Genomic DNA, 25,381 nt, shown 5'->3' with positions numbered 1-25,381 from the left:
ACCCTGTCCACCCACACATACTCTTTCCATCTAAGCTGAGGACAAGCACGGTAGCTTTCAGCCCAAAGAGTAATTTTTAAGTGATCAAAGGAAGTGCCTGAAAGGTTGACGTCCCTCCATTGCAGGTGCCTGAGGTCCCTTCTGGTGCAGGGGCAGGGGTTTCAGGAGAGAAGGAGGCTAGCTGGCCACCTGGTATTCTTCCAAAAGCAGAGTGTCTCCCTCACCCCCCAAGCAGATGTCCTGCTAACCCTGGGCTGTGAGGTGCCCCCTTAATCGGTGGAAAGCTGAGTACACGACCCCGGCCCCAGCCCATCTGTTTCTTGGCTTGGCCCCTCTGCAGGGAGGAGCTGCAGTCGGTCCAGCGGGAACTGGAAGTCCTTTCGGAGCAGTACTCCCAGAAGTGCTTGGAGAACGCTCACTTGGCCCAGGCCCTGGAGGCTGAGAGGCAGGCCCTCCGCCAGTGCCAGCGAGAAAACCAGGAGCTCAACGCACACAATCAGGTGAGGCACCAGCTGCCCCAGAGCTCCTTGCCTGGCCACTCAGGTTTCAGTGGGATTTTCTGGGGCAGTGGGTGGCTTCTCCCATGGGAAGAGAAGTTGGAGGCAAAGCCAGCCAGCTGAACTCCACTGGCTGTACCTGCTCTGCAGTCCTGGCCCTAGGTAATAACATTAAAGCAATGCTAAAAGCAAGCTAGCACCATGGTAGCCCTCAGGACTTGCACGGTGTCTGCATTCCTCCAGCTGTCTCCCCATGCATTCAGCCTCATCTGAACTATACAGCATTGCATAGGGGGAGCCCCACAGAGGGAGCCTTGCAAGGCAACTGGGGACAAAGCCACCCACTGCAGCATTGGATTGGGAAATCTTGTATCCCCTCTGCACACTCAGTGACTCTCTCCTCTTCCCAGGAGCTGAATAACCGCCTGGCTGTGGAGATCACACGGTTACGGACCGGGGAGGGAGGGGGAGAGGCTGCTGGCTCGCCTCTCACGCAGGGCAAGGATGCCTATGAGTTAGAGGTAAGTGCCCTGCCCCCTTTACTACTAGCATATGGAGAGGACAGGGAGGTAGCCACAGAGAAGCTGGTCTCTGATGACCAACAGGATTGCAGATGGTCCCAGCTGTAGATGGGCAAGGAGCACCACGTAGTGTAGGCCCTGACCCCCACCTGGTTCATGAGTGCATCCAGGGCACAGCCCGGGTGCTCACAAGAAAATGGCCTGGCAGTGGGCTAGGAAGAGGGGAGAATGGTGGTCAGAATTATGGTAAAACCACACACGGTGTAGTCTGAGAATGAGACTGAGCCAGCAACTGCTGGATTCTAATCCCGTTTCTTCCTCTGGTTCCTCTGCTAGCCTTAGAAACATCATCTAACTTCTACCCTCAATTTTCCAGCCCTAATGTGGGGATAATGTTTATGATGCATTGGGGCTCGGTTTTGATAGAGGCACGTGAAATGTGTTGATGTGAGCATGTGCGAGCGCACCTCATTGTCAGTGCAGACCCCAGGCTCAGCTTTCTCTCCACAAGTGGGCACCGTCTTTGAACTGCCCCAAAGAACAGTCTGGTCTGAACTATCATAGAATCACAGGACTGGAAGGGACCTCAAGAGGTCATCTAGTCCAGTTCCCAGCACTCAAGGCAGAACTAAGTATTATCTAGACCATCCCTGACAGGTGTTTGTCTAACCTACTCTTAAAAATCCCCAATGATGGAGATTCCACAGCCTCCCTAGTCCATTTATTCTGGTGCTTAACCACCCTGACAGTTAGGAAGTTCTAAACCGCCCTTGCTGCAATTTAAGCCCATTGCTTCTTGTCCTGTCCTCAGAAGTTAAAGAGAACAATTTTTCTCCCTCCTCCTTGTAACAACCTTTTCTGTACTTGACAACTGTTATGTTCACTCTGTCTTCTTTTCTCCAGACTAAACAAACCCAATTTTTTCAATCTTCCCTCATAGGTCTTGTTTTCTAGACCTTTAATCATTTTTGTTGCTTTTCTCTGGACTTTCTCCAATTTGTCTATATCTTTCCTGAAATGTGGCTCCCAGAACTGGACACAATACTCTGGCTGAGGTCTAATCAGTGCGGAGTAGAGCCGAAGAATTACTACTTGTGTCTTGCTTATAACACTCCTGCTAATACATCCCAGAATGATGTTTGCTTTTTTTGCAACCGTGTTAACACTGTTGACTCATACTTAGCTTGTGATCCACTATGACCCCCAGATCCCTTTCCGCAGTACTCCTTCCTAGGCAATCATTTCCCATTTTGTATACGTGCAAACTGATTGTTCCTTCCAAAGTGGAGTACTTTGCATTTGTCCATATTGAATTTCATCCTATTTACTTCAGATCATTTCTCCAGTTTGTCCAGACCATTTTGAATTTTAATCCTATCCTCCAAAGCACTTGCAACCCCTCCCAGCTTGGTATCGTCCGCAGACTTTATAAGTATACTGTCTATGCCATTATCTAAATCATTGATGAAGATATTGAATAGAACTGGATGCAGAACTGATCCCCGTGGGACCCCACTTGTTATGCCCTTTAAGCTCGACTGTGAACTACTGATAACTACTCTTTGGGAACAGTTTTTTCCAACCAGTTTTGCACCCACCCAATAGTAACTCCATCTAAGTTGTATTTCCCCGGTTTGTTTATGAGAAGATCATGCGAGACAGTATCAAAAGCCTTACTAAAGTCAAGCTATACCACACCTACTGCTTCCCCCCCACCCACAAGGCTTGTTATGCTGTCAAAGAAAGCTAGGTTGGTTTGACACGATTTGTTCTTAGCAAATCCATGCTGATTGTTACTTATGACCTTCTTACTCAGTTATTACCTGGCCAGGCTCAATGGGTTCCTCATTACACCTGAAGCTGTGGCTTGCTGTCTCTCTCTAGAGTGTGTGTGTGTGTGCTCGCCCCCGTGTTACTGAGTGAAAATGCCTCGTCCCTTTTACCGTACAGGTCCTATTGCGGGTCAAGGAATCAGAAATCCAGTACCTGAAGCAGGAGATCAGCTCCCTCAAGGATGAGTTGCAAACGGCACTGAGGGTAATGTCTGGGGCAGGGCCATCTCTGAACATGCACAGAGGGAGCCCTCTGTCCTGTATGGGTTTGCTCATTTTCAGGGGGGCTAACTAACTTATTTTAAGAGTTGAATCAGCATTTAAACATTGATCTGCCTTAATTAATACAGCCACTTACTGTTTGTGCATTATCGTCTTTGTGCTGCAAATGAAGCATCTGGTAGCATCAAACCAGGATTCGCTTTGGTCTCTTCCTGGAAAGACGTTACCTTAAATGTTTTTGTCCTGATTTTCTGTGACCTCAGATTTTAAAGGCCCGGTGTTACAAACACACAAACCCTGCGAATGAGCCGATCACCATTGCTTTAGGTGGTTAATTTGCCAAGGCAAGTTCTCAGCGTTTTAATTCCATGCCATTTCCCTGATGTAACAGAAAGCCACAAACAATAAATTCTGTAAATGAGCTGGTGTACATGTGCAGCACTTCTCTCTACTGGATGGAATCTGAACTGCCCAGCTGTGTCTTCTAGATCCTAAAAAGCTGTTAGCCAAAGGAAATTCTCCTTTAGCACAGGTGGATTGGCAGTAAGCGTGCATTTACCAGGATGATCTGAGTTCTCCCCTGCTGTCCCCAAGAAGCTCTCTGTGGGAGTGCTGAGAGTTCCTGGGTCTGTCCCAGAATACCGTTTCCTGTGTTGCTGGGGTTTGTCACATCACCCTCAATTAAGCACACACAAACTCTCTGGTTCCGTGTGTCTGTCTCACTCTGACACAACCCTGCGGGTTTTCCTTGTTCCTTTCCCAGGATAAGAAATATGCCAGTGACAAGTACAAAGACATTTATACAGAGTTGAGCATCGTGAAGGCCAAGGCAGATTGCGACATCAGCAGGTTGAAAGAGCAGCTGAAGGCAGCCACAGAAGCACTGGGCGAGAAATCCCCCGAGAATACCACTGTGTCGGGATATGGTCAGTCCCTCTGCTGTGCTGAGCAGCCTCGTTCCCTGCCCCAACACATGGAGCAGGTGGTAACAGCTCTAGTGTGATGGAGCCTAGAGGAGCGAGGGCAGGTCGTGCTAGGGTCCTGCAGGACCTCCAATATATCCACTGTGAATGCTGGGGGATTCAAACAAACAGGGCTGTATTCCTCCCTCCTGTCGCACCACTTCATTTATTGGAGTAACACCAGGGAGGAAGACGGCCCAGGTTGTGCACAAGGTGAAACTGGAACATGGGCTGCCTGGCTCAGATTGTTCATAAGGTTGGGAGCTGTTCACCTCCAGGTGGTCTGGTGAAATGTGGCCCAGGTTGGTAGTGATTAGAAGATACCTTCTACAAGAGCTGTTGGGTGGCCTGTCAGAGTTGGCATGCAGGGCAGGATCTCAGTCTAGTTCCTTAACAGGCAGGTGTCCTCATTGCAACCTCTTTCCCATTCCAGACTCTCCCTGTCCCCCATCCCCTTGTAGAGGCCAAGGATTGAATGTGCCTGGAGCCTGAACTCCCCTCTCACCCTTAGTGGCGTTTCCTCCTTCCAGCTTAGGGATGGGAAGCTTCCACTGGGTCTTTAGAAATCACCTGTGCCCCAGTCACCCAGAGATGTCACTTGCATCCTGGGGCCTCTTGCCTCACGCAGTAACTGGGTGAGAGGCCATGTTTCACTTGTGCTGTCCCTGTGGCTCTGTAGGGCCCTGCCTGCCCTCTTCTGAGTCACCTTCAGGGAAGCTTTGCCCAGACTGAGTCTGCACCGCTCCCTGGCAGCATTGCCCCACTGCTGACCGACATGTCCCCAGCCTCTGCTCTCCCTTGTGAGAGGGTCAGGACTCTGCAACCATAGGGCTGTAAGCAGCAGGCTCACGCTGCTCCCTTTGCTCTCCCCAGATATCATGAAATCAAAAAGCAACCCCGACTTCTTGAAGAAAGACAGATCCAGTGTTAGCAGGCAACTAAGGAATATCAGGTCAAAGGTGAGTGTGTTTCTCTCTGCCCAGGTGATGCAAATGCCCCACATAGCTCTCTAGCGGGGGTTTCTGGGAAGACTGCCCAAGGAACAGAGGAAACTGAGGCTGATTGGCAGGGAGATGAGGCAGGAGGATTTTCCCATCCTTACTGCTGGTCTTTGTGTTTGCATCAGCATGTAATCCCAGAAGGAGGTATCGCCCTGCCCAGAGCTGTGGCTGAATGAATAGTCACCCTTGTACTGGCCAGGCCACTGGAAGACCAGTTACATGGGTATAGTGGCAAGTCAGCCTCATCCCCCTCCCACTCACAACACGATTGCAGGAGAGTGGTCATGATGGGGTTAATTGAGTTACCCGGAGTATTATGGGATGGCATCATGCTCTCCTCTGCCTCCTTACTTCCTATTCAGTCAGTGGGTGTTCCCCCCGCTGTGACAATAAAGCAGCAAGTTCCCAGCCTGCAGTGCTCTGTAGAGACTTGTTTTTGTTGCAGTGAGTGGTCTCTTTGCAGAGCTGGTCCCCTGGCCTCTTCCAGAGGCCCTGTGCTGCTGCAGTCTAGGTGTGACACTGACATGCATAGCTACTGGAGCTGCTGTCTGAAAAGAGAGAGGGAGTTTGCCCTGATTCTCAGGCATTTCCCAGGAGGATCCCCTCTGGCACTTACTCCCCATTTTTGTGGTGAGGTTTGGCAGTGCAGTAACTGGTGTAAGCGTGCCTAGATACCACTGTGATGGGTACCTTGAAGATAATACAGTGTAATTCACTGCAGCCTCTTTAGTCTGTGTGGGGAACAGGGCTAGTTCTCACCTAACATTTTCCTTTACCTGGGGAGATTGGGGCTGATGGACCAGTGGTTCTCAGTGCTTTAAAGCCTGGCCATGCTGTACTTGTTGCACATCCCAAATCCAGTTATTGCGGTCACATGTCCCCAGTGTTGGCCTGCCAGCTGTCGGGATTCCACCCTTCAGGGCATTAATCCTCTCCATGGGGCCACAGGCACGCTGCTTGAATGGGAAGGGCAAAAGAGAACTTCTCCAATCAGCCTAGGCTGAGTGTACTGGGCAATCACACAGAAGAGCTCTCTCAGCATAGACCAGGCTTGCTTCCCTTCTCACTACTGATATTGAGCACCTTGTGCGGATATTGGGCTGCTGTAGACAGAGTGAGAAGCCAGGCCAAGCATTTTAAAGCTCCATCCTCTCCTAACAGGGGGAGCCAAGGCTCACTGCCCAAGCACTCCAAGGCTGCCATTTCAACCGGTGGTGGTGACTAAGCTGCTAGAATGAAATGTACAGGTGCCCCCACTGTGGACACTATACAGGCTTGCACATGCAAAACCCTGTGCTTGTGCACGCTAGGCCCAGTGTGTGTGCATGGATCCCCCTCTCATATGTGCAGGAAGTGCCTTTGCGTACCGAAAGGTGCAGCTGAGGTGACTCGTTTGCAAACCAGCTCTTGAGGGTCTGATGATCAGTTTCCCTTCCCCACTTCACCTCAGTTTGCGTATTTTGTCATCCCCTCTGTGTCTGTGTCCATGTTTATTTGGTGTGCTTGGGGGAGGGAGGAAGAGGGCAGTGTGGAAGGTGCAGATGGGCACGCTGTCTGCTTGTCCCGCTAAGGAGGGGACAGAGGGGCTGGGGCTGTGGAACCATCAATGCAATTAGGATTTATGTGCTTCTTGTTTTCTGTTTGTTTTTTTTCTTTATTTTGCTTTTTCCTCTGACAGTCCGTTATTGAGCAGGTCTCATGGGATAACTGAAATGAACCAGAGTCCAGGTTCCCTGTCACGTAGGTAACCACACCAGCACCCACCAAACAATGCAGCTCCCCGAGGGGGCGGCGGCCCACTTTGCATGTCCTGCTCACTCCTCCATGGCAAACGAGAACCTTCTCTTAATTATTGATTTGAAATTGCTCTTCGGGGTGGGGGAGCAGATTATCCTAAAACAAAATCAACCAGTGTCACTCTTCCCTGGGGAATTTGGCTTTCTCTCCCCCACTCTCCCCGGCACGGAGGTCTGTCACTGGGAGGGTGTGCGCACCTCTTGGGCACACTGTGTCGGGGGTGTGGGACACCGAGTGTGCATGCTTAATGACTGTGCATGCCTCACACTAAACTCACTTCGACATGCAGCCCTTGCAGGAAGAAGGGAACCTGGGTTTCAGTCGTGTCAGGCTGGGGCTGGGCGAAGTCTGGGAACTCTCCCTTAGCACTGAAGAGCAGCTAAAAGTGACGGAAAGGAGGAGGCCAGTGGATCTACCCTGGCCTGTGTTTACGTTACCCATCACTGCCACTTCCTTAAACGAACCGTACGTGAGCACAGGAGTTTCCTAAGGTGGAGCATCCTCTTCCTCCCGCTGCCCAGTGGTTGTGATACTAGAGTTCATCACCTCATTAACAACTGTCCTATCACAGACACTGCCTTGTGGCTTCCAAAATCGTCTGGTAGTAGGAGGCAGCTGATGACAGAGGGGGCTGTTCCAATTATCTTGGGTAACCAGCAGCAACAGGAAAGTGGGATAGTCCCTGGGAGGAAATGGGATTGGTTTCCAGTGGGGTTAATGGGAGAGGGTTTGAAAAGGCTGATCAAGGAATTCTGTGGGCTGGTGGAAATTTTGAATGAGAGTGTCTTTATTACAAACTGAACTCTGCACTAAGGTATCAGGATAAGTGATCTCAGAGACTCCCTTACTGAGTGAGGAGTTTGCTCAGCTTTCTACTCTTGGCAGTACAGTCTAATGCAGTACGGTGTCTTGATTTATAAAGAGAAGAGAGAATTCAAAGGTCCAAGTTGGAATTTAAAGGGACTCTGTTAATTTGAATAGGCTCAATATTTGACCTACTTTCTGATAGTCAGTAGGTAGAGACCGTCCTGAATTTTGAGTTTCTTTTCTGTCAGCTAAAAAGAGAGCAAAAACACTATTTAAACTGGTGTAAAAATCCCAGTTCCTGCTTTCCATTGATAATGGATTTACGTTTCTCTGTCTGAACAGTGAAACCAGTAGAAATGCAATGGTCACTGCAGTGTCTTCACAATATCACAGCCATCCTATCCACACTGGGTTTTGCAACCTCAACCTCCCACAATAGCCACTTGTTAACCAAAACTTGGCTTTGGGGCCTACATGACTTAACATTGTCCTTTTAGTCTTCTGATACGACAACCAAGGGACTTAAAAGAAAATGGGAACATTGCAGCCAGCTACCTGACAGGATCTGTGTATAAAGCTCCGTGTCTTGCAGAGCTGCCGTGTGTTGTTTTGTAGAGCAAGTATCAGACACTGATGTTATTGTGCAGAGGATGTAAAGTGAACTGCCTCACAGATGACTCTGCTGCCTGCAAATTGCCAAACACGATGGCTGATTGGCTGCCTGTTTTTGATCAGCTGGGCACATCCTGTCTCAGAGCAGGGAAAGCAGTCGTCGCCCCCCTGAGATGGCAGCAGGTTTTATGGTCTGCACCTATGCAGTGCACAGACATTGCATGCTTGATCCTGGGAAAGCGGTCTGCTGAGGTGGAGTATCCATTAGCCCCCCTCAGCCCCATGGCATCAGCCTTGAGATGGGACGTAGTGCACCTATGGCCTTGACCTAGAGTCTGTGGTCAGGTCTGCTCCGTACCAAATGCAGTAAGCATGGGGATTCCACCATACGATTGCGGGGTGGGGATTAGCAGTAAATCATGCAGCCACTTGTGTCCTTCTCCCTCAGATTCCATGTGGGCTGGAGGGACCTGACTCCCAAATGACAGTGTTGAGGGCTAGATAGATGGAAGTTGCTTTCACTTCTGAGTCTTTCACTTCTGAAGACATGGGTTTAAAATCTGGATTGGGTCATGAGTTTGGTCCCCTGCTAGAAACTATAGGAAACATGTAATGAGATCCACAGTCCAGCTCAGGGGCTTACTTGGCAGTGTGTGCTTGAAAAAGGTCCCCAGCCTAGGTTAACTGAGGGTAGAGTGAGATTGTCACTCAGAGTTGTGCGGACAAATGTTTGGACCCACAACCACCCAAAATGGACTCTTAATGAGCCCCGAAGGAGAACCAGTGTGCTGGTCCCTCTGAGCGCTGTAGCAATTGCTGTCAGCAGAACCAAGGTGTGCTGCTTTGGCTCTTCTGAAAGCCAAGGGCCTGTTCCTAAAGCTGCCCTGGGGCTCTGTATACTGCAAGCTGCAGGGATCGTTGTCACAGTCAAGCTAATCACGCTTGCAATCTCGCGTGCCTCTCATTTGTTTCTGAAGTTTGTCACCTAGTTAATTTCCAATCGCGCGCTCTAGGTGTGATTCACCAATAATAACATTCCATAATAGTCTGTTCTCTCGAGCATGTTCCACTAATCTCTCCTTCAGGGGGGCGTTTGCTCTCCTACCCACATTTCCTTTGCCTGAGCATCTGCCCCATCCTCCCGTTGGCTGCTGTCGCCGCCTCCTCCTTCAGTGTTTGACGCTGTCCCTCTCTTGTCTCTCCCAGAGTCTGAAGGAAGGCCTGACCGTGCAAGAACGCTTGAAGCTCTTTGAATCCAGGGACTTGAAGAAAGACTAGTTCTCCCCCTTCAGCTTGAACATGCGCACCTCCCAGCTTGCGATCGCACGGCACGAGCACCGCGTGTTCCTAGTTCCTTATGATCTTCTGTGCTGTTGTTCGTCTCGATGCTCCCAATCAGACTGAGTGCGGTTGGCGGTTCTTCCGGCCCCTGGCACCTTGACTCCACAGCTCCTTTCCCTGCACCGCAAGATGCTTCAGAGACTCTGCTAGGGAGAGGAGGGGATGGAGTTCTGCCCCCTTTGGCTCCTTCCTTCAGTGTAAACCATTACACTAAGTGTCAGTATTAAGGCTCAGCAGCCTATCGATAAGCTAGCTCTGTCATACCGACTGCTTTGGTTTAGAAATGGCCTGGCTGGCAAAGGCCAGACCCAGCTCTACTGCTGTTTGAGTGACCCAGTGCTCAGTCACAAGCTGTGAGTCAGTCCTCTGAGCTTGCGTTCCTTGCACCTCTGGGAAAAAGCCTGTGGTCAAAACGTCAGGAAAGGCAGGTCAGTCTGTGTCGGAAGCAGCCCAGTCCGTCAGGTGTGTGCGTGGGTCACAGCACCAACAGCCTGCTAGCTGCTGGAGAAAAACGAGGGGAGTCTGCTGGGAGAGTGGCTAGGGTTTGGGCTCCGTTCTCCCAACCCAGAGCCCCAGTAGGCCTCGGCCTTGGCTTGTTTTCAGTCTGTTACAGCCAGAGTGTTACAGATGTTTGTTAAACACAGATTTCAACAAAATCTGCCCCTAAGGCCCATCTGCCCCCTCTCCTTTCTTCCTATCATGCCTGTGCCCTGAGTAATGTATTCCAGGGCCCGAGCTGCAGGGCCTGTCTACGCAAATCCAGCCCAGCTACAGCCAGTCCCCTCCAGCCACTCTCTCCCTCTTTGCATCAACAACTGTGTGCGTGAGAGCTTCCCTTTCCCAGTCTGAGAAGGGATACTGAGCGGAAGACAGAGCCTGCGCTGGCTGTGAACATACACACACAGCTCAGTCCAAAGACTGCTCCCTTTTCATCTGCTCCTTTCACCAGCCCACAGCTCCAATTTTCATACTTTTATCTATGGCTACATTTTGCTTTTCTCCGAAATAAGAGTCTCAAAGCTCGCCTGTTCTGCAGACCATTCGTATTGCAGCTTCCCAGGACATCTTCCTGCCGGCTCCCAGCTCCTGAATGAGGATCACTCTTAAAAGTCTGTTTAGCAACACTGTGCAGCGTGAGGCCAATGGAGTGAAGTAAAAGTGAGGGAGGGAACTGCGGGAACCCAGCCGTGGAGGTGCAGCATTAAACCAGTGTCGCTTGGCAAAGGGGAGGGGAAAGAATCTCTCATCCTGTTAGCCCTCATGCAGCTCCGCAGTGGCCATGGTGGCTTATTCGCCATGCTGGCAACAGCATCCACATGCTTTCTCCCCTGTACGCCTCCTTGGTTCTGTGCCCTGCGCTGCCAATTGACAAGACAACTCCTGCCTCAACTCTGGGACTAGGGCCTGTTCCAACACAAACGGTTTCTAACCGAGCTTGGCTGTCTAGTGTGGATAGGCCTAAATCACATTGGACTGTGCCCTTGACTCTCTAGGGAGCTAGGCTACTGCCTCTCTCAAATTGGGTCTAAACATGGCTCCTCGCTAGCTGTGCTTGTGTGGCCAGCTTGGTTAAGGGGAAGTGCCCCTCATGAGCCCTGCCCAGCGCTCTGACACCCTCTGCCCCAGGAATGCTCAGTGTAGTCTGGAAGGCTTTGTTTACAAAGGGCCATTTGGAGCCCCCTCGTGCAGAGTGGCGGCCATGCCTGATCCTGGTAGCATGCAAGACCAATGTGGGAGTTTCTAGCCTGCTTTGACAGTGGTTAGACAATCCAAAGAACACACCTGACTTTACTAGGTGACTGTGGAACCATTGGCTAAAGCTGGTTTGAAACTAATTTCTGGTCTCTCCCATCGGCCACCCATATTGCCACGTTCCCCAAGGATCTCCCGCCTTGCCAAGATGGCTGTCGCCAGCTTGGGACTTGGGTGATTCTCAGCAGGCCTCTTAGCTCTGCCTTCCTGGTGAGAGGAGCTGCTTGTGTATCCCACAGATACCCAAAAAACACATTGATTTCTCAGCTTAGTTGGTGGCTGGGGGCTGTTTAAATAAGTCCCATCACCACCCCAACCCTGCCCTCAGATTCCACCCAGAGCTGCATTGCTGAAACCCCTCACGCTAGTGACTCTATTGGTGAAGCTAAGTAATGGGTCCCCCCCAAACTCCAGCGGCCATGGCATGGGCCTGCCTTCCAGCCAAGGACACCTAGATGTGACTCCCACCCTCAGTGTTCTTTAGTCAGCCGGAGGGGACACTGTATAGGCAGAGGAGGCATTCCCTCTCTGCCCCCAAATTCTCATCCACTCTGCAGAGCTTGAGCATGTTGCTGCTGTTAGATTCTGCTCATTCTGTTCTTGGAAGATGTCAAAGCTCTCTGCCTGATTCAGCTTCCGCTTATCCCTGTAGCTCCATTGGCTTCAATGCTGTTCCTCATTCTCACCACCATGAGATCAAAACCAGGCCCAGGATGAACCCTTGGGGGCCAAACTCTGATGGAGCTGGAGGAGGGGTTCCCATGGGAAAGTGAGACTTCAGTGGGAGCTACAAGCAGCCAAGGGCAATGTGGTCTTTGGGTTGAACTCTGGAGCCCCACAAGCTGTGAGGGGACCTGTCTCACAGGCCAGTGGGGATGTTTGTGCTGTGACATGGGTTGGATCTGGCTCTAGATACTGCCGGGGAGGGTTTGCTTGCCTGCTGTGTTCCCTATACTGTATATGTCCCTCCACATGCAGCAGAGGTCTTCAGACGTCACCTAAGAGACCCAGCTTTCTCCGTCTCTGACCTTTCCTGGTCTTCTCACATCAGCAATCACCAGAAGAGAACATCCCTTTGTTCTTATGCTCCGTCCCTGCTTGGTCAGGGTGGAGGGTGTTTGCCCTCTGCTAGCTTTCCAACCCTGAATTCTCCCTTCAGATTGTGGAGCCTATGGGACACAGGTACGGGTAGCATGAAGTCCTTCACCGTTGGGATTTCTCCTCCCTCACCTCACAAGAGTCCACTGGAATGTGACATTTCCAATGAGGACACACCCCAGCCTGTGCTTCCTTGGAGTCCGGTGAGGGCTTCTTACTGCTAAACCATCTGAGCAAGGTGTGTTCTGTTCTCCTGTTGGAAAAGCCACTTATCTCCCTCTTCCTCGGCCATCTGGGCTCTGAGCTTCTTGCTACCCAACAAGCTAATTGCTGCTGCTTTGTGCACTTCCTTTGGTTATGATCAGTTACTTTCAGGGTGAGAAATGAAGATCACCCACCTTTTCTCCATTTAGAGTTGTATGCCAGTGGGATGGAGGCTACAGGATGGTGCTGTAGATAACCATGGCCTGATGCCCTTTGTGGTACTGCTTCATTGCACTGAGCCTCAAAGGGATCCTGGTAATGATGCTCCCAGGGGGTTGAAGCCACCTTTTTTCTGCTGTGCACTTCCCCACTCCAGCCACTCTTTTTTTGAGGCTCAGTGTCTCTTTGCTTGGACCAGGAACTCTCAGTGAGTTACTGGGATCTTATTTTTCTTTTTTTACCTCTGTGTCTGTCCAGATCCTGATTTCATAATGGTAGAGAAGGATCATTAGAGGAGGAAGTGTCTGGTGTAACCACACAGATGTAGATACCACTGGATGATGCTATGAGGAGCTGGCTTGGAGGAAGGGTTGCAGCATGCTGATGGACAGCTTGGCAATGGTTTTGGCCATTCATATGGCAGAGGTGAAGAGGGAAAACTGTGGTTGAAGTGGGGACTGTCTTTTTCATCTTTTGACCCAGACGGTGTACGTGGGTGAGGACATGAGAAAAGGCACTGGTATGTTTTCAAAGTGGAAGCACTTAGGTAGTAGCTAGTGTAAAAGGAGAGCAGGGAGAGAAGCATGTAAAGCAGTGGAATAGCAAGCCACATAAAAAGAGGTGGTATTAAAGAAATGGCAGATCCAGTGGGTTGGTCTGAACAGCTTTCTGCCTGTGCTCCAGTCCCATAATTATCCTGTAAAGATGCAACTTGGGGAGCAGGAGGGCTTGTTCAGGTTTGTCCTTGTGATATACAGGGTCCCAAGGACTGAGGCAGAGAAGAAAACTGCTTAGAGGAAGAGAATCTTTTATTTGATGGGTTTCTTAGCCCATTTTCCTTTCTCATGTGCACATACCCCAAGCAAAAGGCTGTAATTAGGGAAGCTTTGAGTAGCCCATGTAAATTTCTTCTCTTGAGGAGATGTGCATAGTTCTGCAAAAGTCCTGCAACCTCAATATGATGGATGAGACATTGGCAGTAACAGACTTTAAGCAAGATGTTTGTTCAAGCTAGCTGGTATTTTTTTCTTTAAGGCTGGTATATCTTTATTTCCTACCTTACTGCAAACTCCTCATCCTGTGACCTCCATCTTACTTGGTCAGTGGATCAGCTTAAAAGAATTTGCTTCAAGATCTGCCAGGACTAATGGATCAGCAGAATCTGAACTTGTGGGAGCGGATCTGTCAGTGCAGGTTTGCAAGCACTGGGGATCTTTGGATAATGCATCTTGGCCCACCTTTCTGGACCTACATACTGCCCCTAAAAGCTAACTGGACACGCAGTTTCACTGGGATGAAATGGAGCCGCAGATACCGGCTGTAGCCAAAACAAAAATCTAGTGTTACAAGAAATGAGCTCCTCTGGAGAGGACATACACACCGTGCATGAAGGGGTGATTGGGACCACCCTTTGGTGTATATTTTTAAAGCTTCTAAGAACCTCTAACAGGCCAAATAAGTGTTGTTTTGCTGAACTTGCTGTTCTAAAATATTATTTAACACCTAAACAAAGGGTCTCGTACAACTATTTGTTATATACTGTCCCTTGTAAGAGCAGGTGCGTTCTGAAGCAGACACCTCTCCAAAGCGGGACTTAGGCTTTGTTTTTAATGTTTTTCTGCTGTGCACAGGGTATGCGCTCTAAAGTCAGTTGTTCCAGGAGGCGGAAGAGCAGCTGGCTCTCTGCCCATCTGTGCAGCTTCTCCATCCCATCAGACTGCAGCGCTCCCAAATGGAATCAACATTGCAATAACTGATCCTTCCAGAGGTCAAGAACAAAAAAGCTGTGGCACAAACACGCACTTGTTTTCTCTGATGTGCTGGCAGATGCCTCATTGCTGTTTCTCCCTGTAGTTTTGATGGGCACCTACCTGAGCTGGGAGGAGCCTCATCAAAGTATTAGGCAGTGTGTTCACCTCCACTCCACCCCAGTAAACACCGCGATCTACCACAAGTAAAAAAAAAAAAAAAAAAAAAATGGCAAAAGTCTTAGCTGAGTGCAAGGTTCTGTGTTTCACCCCAGTTCTGCCTTCTGCTTCAGGCTTCATCTTTCTCCATGAGGCTAGAAATCAGTGTTTCTCAGATTGAACTGACGAGGAGGGTGGGGGGCATAGCAAGAGAACCCCTCCCCCCCGCCAGCCCCTTTGCCCAACACACTTTCTGATTCCATCTGCATCTTCCATTGTGTATGTGAGAGACAGCAGAGCATTTTCCAATTCACTTTTCCTCTGCCTATGTTCCAGGCACCCTCCACATACAACAAGGCAAATTGGCATGGTAGCTGTCTCGCTTGCAGTGCTCCTAAAGGGCACAGTATATACAGTGTGTGAATATATATACGTTGCAAGCAGCTGCATTTTATATGGTCCTACATGATGAAAAGTACCAGAATGTGAGGTCTAATAAAACCAAGTTCAAAATAGCCGTAGAAACATATACATCTAATTGCTTCCAAAGTTTTGTCTTTTGTGGAGAATTTTTCAGCCATTTTTTTCCTTCTGGAAACGATTAGATTTAAGTTCTTTTTAACTGTGATTGATTTCCCCCCACTCCTCCCCCCATCCATCCATCTAAGAGAGGGAGCAATTTTTTTCCCCATTTGCTTCAAAAGCAGAATTTGTGCTTATGTGCAAAACACAACAAGGCTATTTTTCTGTAACCGGTTGAATGGAGTGCATTTAAGCAGTCCTAAGCATTGTAAAATGTGTCACTTTTGTAATGACTATATATTTGATTGGAATTCCACTAGACCTTTGCATTTTTGTGCTTCATATACAGTACTTAGTTTGTTGTGAACACTAAAGCACATGCACGCTCAGTGTAGCTTGCCTTTACTTTGTAATTTTTTCCATTTTTAAAAAAAAAAAAAGCTTTGTTATTCTCTTTAAAATAATTTAAAACCTGTATAGTATTCAAAGCACGCAATGTAAATATTTATTACTCAGAAGTTAGCGGAGGGTTTTTGTGTGTGTGTGTGTGACTAAGTTCTGGTTTTTTTTGGTTTTCTTTTTTAGGTTTTCTTTTTTAATCTTGTTCTAATACAGATGTCTCTTTTGGGGTTGGAAGAGATTTGCGTGTAAGATGTTGAACCTACCCTGTGTCCTCTTATTAGAATGTTTTTTGATGACTGTTATAAATATCTTTTAAAATTCTCTGACCTGTACCTTTAGCTTTGAAGATACCTGTCCAAAGAATGTGTCCAGTCTGTTTGAGAACTGTTAATCCTAAAGCGCTATAAATTGTTTTTCCATTGAGAATTCAGTAATCTTGTATTTGATAGTGGCATTAACACCCTGTGAATGTGCAAAATTGCTATCTATATATAGAAGTAGTAACTACTGTGTGACTAGAGCATACACAGATATCCTTGCATGGTAACTTAGGACTGTTGCAGTGAGTGAACTAAGGTTCCAGGATCTTGGGGCCTAGTATATAATTGTGTAACTCACTTATGCATCAGCATTGAAGCTACTCTGTAAGGCTACATGGAATTTACAAGGGAACTATCTCCTAGCTGTGCAGTTACATAGTGTACAACAGCATGGAAGTTTACTGTAACTTACAATGATATGTAAGTAACTGTTTAAAATATAACTTTCAATACATCGTAGTTACTACTGAGTTGCACTTATGATGTGATCCCTACCACTGTAATACAGAGCATTTCTTAAAAGTGGCTGCAGAAATATTGTTGCGTGACTGGGGAAGGACACTGAAGAGCCATGGGGGCTGAAAACAAAGCTGTCAGCTCTAGTGGTTTAACTTGCCTCAGCCTGCACTTTAAGAGACTACTAGAGGAGAACGAGGGGGCAGGAGGCATTAGCAGAAACCTGACTTGCCTTTGAATTGGTACCAACAGCACTAGCCCTCCTGGCCACTGACATTAGTTTAGTGCAATCACAAGCAATTATTTCATCACCCTTCCTGTCCACCCTACACCATGAATGTGTGCTGGATGGTGAAGGATCACTGACTCTTTGTTCTAATTTAGAGAGAACAAAGTGTGTTGTAAAATACTAAAGACTTTGACATGTAGCAAATAGATGAGGATTCTTAGTCTTTGATCCACATACACCCTTTTGGGACCTGGAATTTTGGGTTGACTTGAGATTTTAAACTTTGGGGGTAGGGGGCAAGAGGGAAACTGTATGTATTTGAATGATAACTCTGTGAAGTGGCAATAGACACCCAAGTATTGATGGTCAATCTTCCTCACTTCACACCACCAACCCAATCAGAATTGAGGGACTGCCTTAGCTCCGTCCTGTCTTATGCCTGCCTTCAATCAGTGGCCTCAGTCAAGAGAGATGGGTTCCCGATTGAAATGCACGCACCCTCAACTACCAGCTGAGTTTCAAGAGCTTCAGTCCCTGGTGGAGATGGAAACAGAAATCAAGATTTAATTGTGGTTTATGGTGAACACCCAAGAGTCAACCACAATGTCTCCAGTTCCTGTGATGATGAAGACAGAGAGAGCCACCTGTCCAACCTGCCTGCATGGTGTTAATGGCAGCAGATCAAACCTAGAAGATTGTGTAACTTACTTCCTGGGTTGCTACTGTGGTGGTGAGACTTATGCACCAGCCTCAGAACTAGCATGAAACAGGGGTGGTGACCAGGGAGAAGTGGCAGCTGTGTTCCAAACCCATTGGGCTGCAGGTCTGAATGGTGTGCATAAGGGGAGGGTTCCATACACCTCACCCAGCAATGGAGTGACATGTCCTGATCCATTTCCTCTTGCAAAGGTGAATGCACACGCATTTTGTGGCCCCCTGTGATACTGAGTATGAGTGGAGTCTTTTTTTCTCTCTTCTTCCCCCCACCCCCTTTGCTTTTATTTCAGTGCTTTTATTAAAAAAAAAAAAAAAAAAGCCACTGTTCACTGTAATAGAAGCATCACTTTGGTCACAATATTTATTCCTTACAAATCCTGTGTGACATGCTAGGTTCCCATGGATGTAGCTGATCATTTTTATTTTGTAAATATAATTACTTAACTTTACATAAACTATATCGTAATAAACTATTTTTGCACCACCCTTTGCATGCTGTGTAGTGAGGTGCTTGTTTGGACATGGTCATCTATGTGGAAAGGAGATGCAGGCTTTCGAGGCAGCCACTTAATACAGTCCTACCACCGTCTGCATTTTCTTTGATACACATTGCTGTTCAAAGCATTGTGAAGCTAATACTCCTGACTGTTGCAGTGGAAGACTGCCCACAGCTGGTATAGCATGGATATTTGCAGTGGCAGATTCCTTCCAGACCTTTGCCAGTGTACCTAGCCTGATCTAGAAGGACCGTACTAAGGGTAAGTGGGTAGACTAATCTCTGTTTGCTTTTACTGGTTGGGGCCTCTGGCCTAAGGCTTGCCATAAGTGGCAAATGGGGGTTTTGAGAGCTAGAGCCTATGGGGCCCATCAAACTCTTTTCCCATTGTTCACCTGTAGTGATAACTACCATACAAAAAATTCCTTGAACCATTATGCAGCAGGAAGAGCTTGGAGAAATTGTCTGGATTTGCTGAAATGTGGTGGTGTTAATAGTGCTAATCACTATACAGATTATAACAGGACATTGGCAACACACTAGTGGGACTTTTAGCGGTACAGGCTTCAAGCACTTCATCTATTTTACAAAGATTAAGCCATTTTTAACCAGACATGGGGAAACAGACAACCCATGGGCTTGTAAGAGTCTGCATCAAAATTGACTCACTGTTTGTGCCACAAATTTAACCTACCTTAAAGTATGAGGGCAAGGTTAATTTCCCAGAATATTCAGAATAGCCAATTACATTTGCATAACATGACCCCTCTGCTGACAACATCATAGCTATTAAGTTCTATTATGAAAGCTATGTTTTCTGTTAATACTGGTATGGTAATAAGGCTCTTAAGCCCAATGTAAACTGAAGTTGTGGTAAGTGTGGAATAACATATTTAACTGTGAGAAATAAAAATAGCCACAGTAACTTGAAGAGACCAGAAGAGGGCCAATTACCCAGGAAAACAGTTTTTACAACTAATAACAAGTCACACCACAGCTTGAACTGTGTGTGGCAAAGGCTGTTACTGGGACCGTAAGACTCAATGTGTTACAAACTTTACGCTGCAGTTAGTTTTACAATCAAACCTTCGTGACAGCACTGTGGCATAAGGACATGAACCCTCTTACATTCCAGGTCACTGTTTCAAGTGTACAGGCAGATATGTCCAAAACAAATTGGTGTGTTCCATTCTTATTCCATGTCAACACCACAAGAACTCTCATTAAGAGCCAGGGATATAATGGTTATGGAAACTGAACTAACCTCTTAAACTCTGAGAGGAGAATCAGGGACACTAAGCAGGGGAGAGCTTACTCATGCATGGGTATAACAGCTTCTGTTGCCTGTCACATAGCATTTTCAAGGGCAGTAACCTAGTTTCTACTAGATATGAAATGGCGTCATTTTCAGGAAGTCAAGAATCTACCCTGACCTCTGAATTCCATAAATAGAAAAGGGAGGTAGATGATTTTAAAAGCCCACTTCCCAAGAGAACATGGACATCATGACACCTAGTATCTGCAAGAAAAGGCAGGGAAGGCTTGCACAGGGGCGAACTTGTCCCAGCTAGAAAGCTGCCAATCCATCCTGAAGATTAAAATGGGAAAGGTGGTGTCCAATATTCTCTATTGCCAAGCCAAGTTGGGCAATTGATACGGATGGCGTTATGCTGCTTTTCTTGTATATGAACAGATCAAGCAGCCTATTCTCTATGTGCACTGGGGTTTCCTTTTGCAGCTCCTTTCCATGAGAGGCAGCAAATCTGCTACAGTCAGTTTCTCAACATTTTGCACTCCAAGTATTTCTCTCATACTGCTGGGCTGTTACAATGGCCAGTCCGTACTTGTTTTTCTGCAGATGGCCATACCTGCTCTCCAGCCCCATCAGGGCACTTTTTCTATTATGCGGCAGCTACTGAGAAAGTGAACTGACTAGAAGGAGGCTAATCAACATTCAAAATCAATTTTAAAATTCCTGACTTCTCAATCAAGTTTTCCATAACAAACCTCACCTTACCTATTTTAAAGGTTAAATGTCTAATATACTTTCCCCTTCTAATAAACTAACATACCCAGTTCAGTCCCTGTGTGAATTATAGCTTTGTGCAGAGCCCCTTACCCAATTCTTTTAGAACTAGTGATGAGGAACATTTTCACTCTTATACTGCCATGCATGAAATAAATGAGTTGTTTCCCAGCATGGTATGATCAGCCATACCAGAAACAGTATATATCATTCTGTAATGTCACTAGGGGAAACCAGTAAGTGACTATTTCACTGTCAAAATATCCAGTACTCTTAAACATTCCAAACATTGCCTTCTTCCAGTGCATGGCAGTGGCCATTATCTTTTGAGCTCCAGCACATCAGCTGCAACGTGCTGGCCCTTCTACTATACCACTACTTACCAAGAAGTTTAGAGTGATGCACTTCATTTAGTACACAGTGAGCTTTTCACTGAAGAGTAGAGAACTCTTCACCCTTGTATGATGCTATAGTCCTTGTAGCTATAACAAAATTAAATACAAAGAAGCTTGCTAGAAAAATGCTATTTGTCAAGGACCCTTCCAGCTCCAAAAAGCTGCTGTCATTTCTGTTCCTTTTTGTTGGGGAAAAATGTATAATTAGCTGGATTGTACTCTTCCCAAATCCTTTCAAACTCTGCCAGGAATGGCTCCACATACTCCGCATCCTCCACAATCAGCACGTTCTCACGGTTGTTCTGGATAGCTTGAGTGGTCCAGTTGAGGGAACCAGTGATGAGCATCTTTTTGTCCACAATAGCAAATTTGTGATGCATGTAGCCACTCTCCTGGTCGTGACGCACCTGAATCCCTGCAAAACAAGGAGAACCTTTTCAATGCTTCCTCTTCAAGGTAAAAAGCTTTCTTATGACCAAAAGCTACACTGCATTAATAACAGGTTTCAGAGTAACAGCCGTGTTAGTCTGTATTCGCAAAAAGAAAAGGAGGACTTGTGGCACCTTAGAGACTAACAAATTTATTTGAGCATAAGCTTTCGTGAGCTGTATACAGCTCACTTCATCGGATGCATACTGTGGAAAGTACAGAAGATCTTTTTATACACACAAAGCATGAAAAAATGGGTGTTTACCACTACAAAAGGTTTTCTCTCCCCCCACCCCACTCTCTGGCTGGTAATAGCTTATCTAAAGTGATCACTCTCCTTACAATGTGTATGATAATCAAGGTGGGCCATTTCCAGCACAAATCCAGGGTTTAACAAGAACGTCGGGGGGGGGGGGGACAAGGGGAAATAGGTTACCTTGCATAATGACTTAGGCTTGAATAGAGACTGGGAGTGGCTAAGTCATTATGCAAGGTAACCTATTATTTCCCCTTGTTTTTTCCTCTCCCCCCCCCACGTTCTTGTTAAACCCTGGATTTGTGCTGGAAATGGCCCACCTTGATTATCATACACATTGTAAGGAGAGTGATTACTTTAGACAAGCTATTACCAGCCAGAGAGTGGGGTGGGGGGAGAGAAAACCTTTTGTAGTGGTAAACACCCATTTTTTCATGCTTTGTGTGTATAAAAAGATCTTCTGTACTTTCCACAGTATGCGTCCGATGAAGTGAGCTGTAGCTCACGAAAGCTTATGCTCAAATAAAGTGGTTCGTCTCTAAGGTGCCCCAAGTCCTCCTTTTCTTCTTACTGCATTCATTTGAGAACCTAATGCCCTTCACCAAAAACACACCACCACCCCCCATCAGCGTGAGTGTGTGCTGCCATTCCTCACCACACCAGCACCAGGAGAGGGAAACCCTGAGCCTTGGGCTCATCTCGCCACATGTCCGTCCCTTGTGTCAACAGGTGTTTGCTTCTCTACCGCCAGTCTGCGAGGACACGGAGCTTGGCTAAGCTTGTTCCCGTGTGCCTGCCTCTTCTAACAGGCCCCAGGGGAGACCAGGTGGGGGGCTCATAGGGGTCCACGTGGCTGCACCTAGTCCCTAGGGATCACCTAGTCCCTCCCATCCTCCTCAGGGCTCAGCCAGGCTCCCCCAAGGGCTCCCCCAGCTGCCCTCTGTCAGTCCTTCCCCCGGCACATACACCATCCCCACAGTTCCTCCATGGGGTCCCAGCTACTCCCAGCACCGTCCCTTAGCTCCCCGTCCGCCTCCTCCATCCCTGACCCGCTTCCCTCCCCCCACCTCCCGCCCTGCCCTCCCTCTTCCCTTCCGCCCCTCACCCGCCTGCCGCAGGCGGCCGACCTGCGAGCCGCTGAGCGCCATGTAGTCGGCGTCGGTGACGAGGCGCACGCGCACGCCCCGGCGGTGCAGCAGCTGCACGGCGCGGCCCAGCTGCGGGCTGGAGAAGGCGAAGAGGCAGAGCTCCAGGGAGCGGCGCGCCGAGAGCAGGCGGCGCAGCAGGCGGGCGAGCGGGCTGTCGCCGTGCGGCAGCGGGCAGGGGCAGGGCGCGGGGCGCGGCTCGCCCAGCAGCGCCGCGGTGCAGGTGACCGGCGACGGGAAGAAGAGCACCTCGCGGCGCGGGGCCCGCCGCCGCCGCCGCCCGCGCACCAGCAGCGCCAGCCCGAGCGCCAGGGCCGCGCCGCCCGCCCAGCGCCATGGCAACGCCTCGAGGCCCGGCCACATGGCTCGCGCGCCCGCTCCGGGCCGCGTGCCGGGGTCACGTGAGCGGCGCAGGGGCGGGGTCTCAGTAGCGCGAGGATCCGAGTACGCGAAGTCGGCGGGTCACGTGCCAAGGTGGGAGGAAGGGGTTTGCCGCGCATGTGCGAGACCGACCATCCGAACTCATCGCGGCGGATCCCTGATCAGTCCCCCCCCACCCCCATCCCCGGGCGCGCGCGCTGCCCAGCTCCCCCCCCCCCCCAACTGCCGCGAGGCGTTCTCTGCCCGCCCGCCTCGCCTCGCCTCAGCGTTTCGCTACTCCTGCGGGGGGGAGAGTGGGGCTGGCTAGGGGGCAGGGCTGAAGAAAGGGGGGGGGTGAGCCTGGGGGGGTCGTGGGGCTGGCTAGGGGGCAGGGCTGAAGAAAGGGGGGGTGAGCCGGGGGGGTCATGGGGCTGGCTAGGGGGCAGGGCTGAAGAAAGGGGGGGTGAGCCTGGGGGGGGGTCATGGGGCTGGCTAGGGGGTAGGGCTGAAGAAAGGGGGGGGTGAGCCGGGGGGGGTCATGGGGCTGGCTAGGGGGCAGGGCTGAAGAAAGGGGGGGTGAGCCTGGGGGGGGTCATGGGGCTGGCTAGGGGGTAGGGCTGAAGAAAGGGGGGGTGAGCCTGGGGGGGGTCATGGGGCTGGCTAGGGGGTAGGGCTGAAGAAAGGGGGGATGAGCCTGGGGGGGGCGTGGGGCTGGCTAGGGGGTAGGGCTGAAGAAAGGGGGGGGGTGAGCCGGCGGGGGGTCGTGGGGCTGGCTAGGGGACAGGGCTGAAGAAGGGGGGGGTGAGCCGGCAGGGGGTCGTGGGGCTGGCTAGGGGGCAGGGCTGAAGAAGGGGGATTGCTGGAGAAGAGGGAAGGCTGGCTGTGCAGGGGATGTTTGTCTAGGAGCCCATCTGAGTAGGGAGAGTCCTTGGGGGCCCCTCTGATGGCCTTGTGCCAGTGGTGGGGCCCTGAGAGCTGCTGGGCATGTCGTGAGCTGTGATTGCTGCCCAGGTGCCTAAGCACAGCACACCTGCTGTTACCCCGTCGCCCACCCTGACCCACTTGTCCCGTCCACCTGTTACAGCTTGTCTTTTGGGTACCTCTACACTGCAAGTGCGGGTGTGATTGTAGCACAGGCAGCCATGTGTTAGCTTTAATCTAGCTTGCGTAGGTAACAATAGCAGTGAAGGTGTGCCAGGTGTGGTACATACTTGGATTGCTGGCCCACACTGGAGTCCATGCCACTGTGATTTCATTGCCATTGTTACACCAAACCATGGTACAGTTACACCTTAATTTGCAGTGTAGACATACTTTCTGATGGTAAGCTCTTTGGATCAATGGTTTTCATTTACTAGAGTTGTACAGTGCCCAACACAATGTGCGGGATGTGGGGGGGTCAGTTAGCCTCTAGGTAAATAGCACCACTGCCTTTGATCTCTATGCCTGTAACTTATAATCACTTGAAATCTATCTTGGGAGTTAATAAATCTGTTTTATATTTTACCTAAAACAGCGTGTTTTGGGTTGAAGTGCTTAGAGAATCTCAGCTCAGGCTAACAAGGGTTGTTGCATGTCCACTAACCTTTGTTGGAGCGGTGAACTAATCAATGACCATGCACTGTCCAAGGGCGTCTAGAGCAGCGTATTGCTGGGGTGACACCTCTCTCTCTGTATGCCATGAGTGGCTGAGTGTGGATCTCCACATGCTGATGGCTGAGTGATCACAGCACCTGGAGGGGTTTTCTGCTTGTCCCTGGCTGAGCATTGTGACAGATGGCCCAGGCTGGAGAGTTAAGGGTGCACAGTGGTCCAACAGTTCCAGAAGGCTTGGGGCTGCAGCTGGGAGGTGCATCTGGGGCTGGGACGGGGCCAGAGCCATGGCCAGGATCTGAGGCTGGGGTTGGGGCCTGGAGCAGGGCTGCAGTGAGTGCCAGCAGCTGGGTGTGGGGCAGGGTTGGGTAGCAGTTCCTCCCTGCTAGGGTTGGCAGGTGTCCAGTTTTCAACCGCAACACCTGGGTCAAAAAGGGACCCTGGCAGCTCCCGTCGGCATCGCCAACTGGGCCGGTAAAAGTCCAGTCAACAGCACAGCCTGGGCTAAGGCAGGCTCCCTACCTGCCTGGGCTCCGCACTGCTTCCAGAAGTGGCCACTAGGTCCCTGTGGTCCCTAGACACTAGGGCAGCCAGGGAGGCGCAGCACGCTGCCCTCACCCCTAGGGCTGGCTCTGCAGCTCCCATTGGCCGGGAACTGCAACAAATGGGAGCTGTGGGGAGGGCGGGGGGGGTCGGCTGCACCTGTGGGCACAAAGGCAGCATGCACTGTGCATAGCCACTTGCCCACCCGTGCACCTACAGGCCACTGAGACCTTGCGGCCGCTACCTTGGAGCTGCAGTAAACGCCACCTGGACGCCTCACCCGTTCCTGCATCCCACCCCCCTGCCCCAGCCCAGAGTCCCCTACCACAAACTCCCTCCCGGAACCTGCGCCCCCCCCCCCCCAACAAACACCCTGCCCCACTCCAGAGCCCACACTCCCAGCTGCAGCCCAGCCCTCTGCCCCCCAACCCTCAGCCCAGTGGAAGTGAGTGAGGGTAGGGAAGAGCAAGCGGACAGAGGGGAGATGGAGCGAGCGGGGCAGGGGGAGGGGCCTCAGAGAAGGGTCAGGGTAGGGGTGTTTGGTTTTGAGTGATTAGAAAGTTGGCACCCTACCCCCCACCCTCTGTAGGGGCTGGCCTGGGCCCATTGTGCCCCCTCCACGAACATACCTCCTCACTTCCCCCTCCCCCCCCGTTTGGGTACCTCTATCTAGCTAACCCCCTTCCTGCAACCTGAGCTACTCCCCCAGCCCACACACAG

General features: G+C 49.8%; 2 protein-coding genes across 9 annotated transcripts in view; one reads left to right on the top strand and one right to left on the bottom strand.

Moving 5' to 3' along the window:
• Positions 1 to 17,904, top strand: part of MPRIP (myosin phosphatase Rho interacting protein) — a 172,267-nt gene extending 154,363 nt beyond the window's left edge. For 5 of the 8 annotated variants that reach the window (XM_073361865.1, XM_073361861.1, XM_073361864.1 and 2 more), the window contains 6 exons: positions 341 to 500; positions 908 to 1,018; positions 2,969 to 3,055; positions 3,836 to 3,998; positions 4,908 to 4,993; positions 9,458 to 17,904. In XM_073361865.1, the coding sequence (XP_073217966.1) occupies positions 341 to 500; positions 908 to 1,018; positions 2,969 to 3,055; positions 3,836 to 3,998; positions 4,908 to 4,993; positions 9,458 to 9,529 (679 nt within the window). In that variant the 3' untranslated portion in view covers positions 9,530 to 17,904. Of the gene's footprint in view, positions 1 to 340; positions 501 to 907; positions 1,019 to 2,968; positions 3,056 to 3,835; positions 3,999 to 4,907; positions 4,994 to 6,713; positions 6,780 to 9,457 lie in introns of all 8 variants that reach the window. The other 3 variants (XM_073361866.1, XM_073361859.1, XM_073361860.1) reach the window with 2 other exon arrangements.
• On the bottom strand, positions 17,754 to 22,528 carry PLD6 (phospholipase D family member 6). Its single transcript, XM_073361867.2, has 2 exons — positions 22,126 to 22,528; positions 17,754 to 20,750 (listed from the first exon to the last, which is right to left on the bottom strand). The coding sequence occupies exons 1-2, from the start codon at positions 22,526 to 22,528 to the stop codon at positions 20,503 to 20,505; spliced, it is 651 nt and encodes a 216-aa protein (XP_073217968.1). The 3' UTR covers positions 17,754 to 20,502.
• Positions 22,529 to 25,381: the final 2,853 nt, after the last annotated feature.

Source organism: Lepidochelys kempii, chromosome 10 (genome assembly GCF_965140285.1).
Source record: "Lepidochelys kempii isolate rLepKem1 chromosome 10, rLepKem1.hap1, whole genome shotgun sequence".
Classification (NCBI taxonomy): domain Eukaryota; kingdom Metazoa; phylum Chordata; order Testudines; family Cheloniidae; genus Lepidochelys; species Lepidochelys kempii.
The sequence above is the reverse complement of the archived record's forward strand: the minus strand, read 5'-3'. Positions and strand labels throughout refer to the sequence as shown.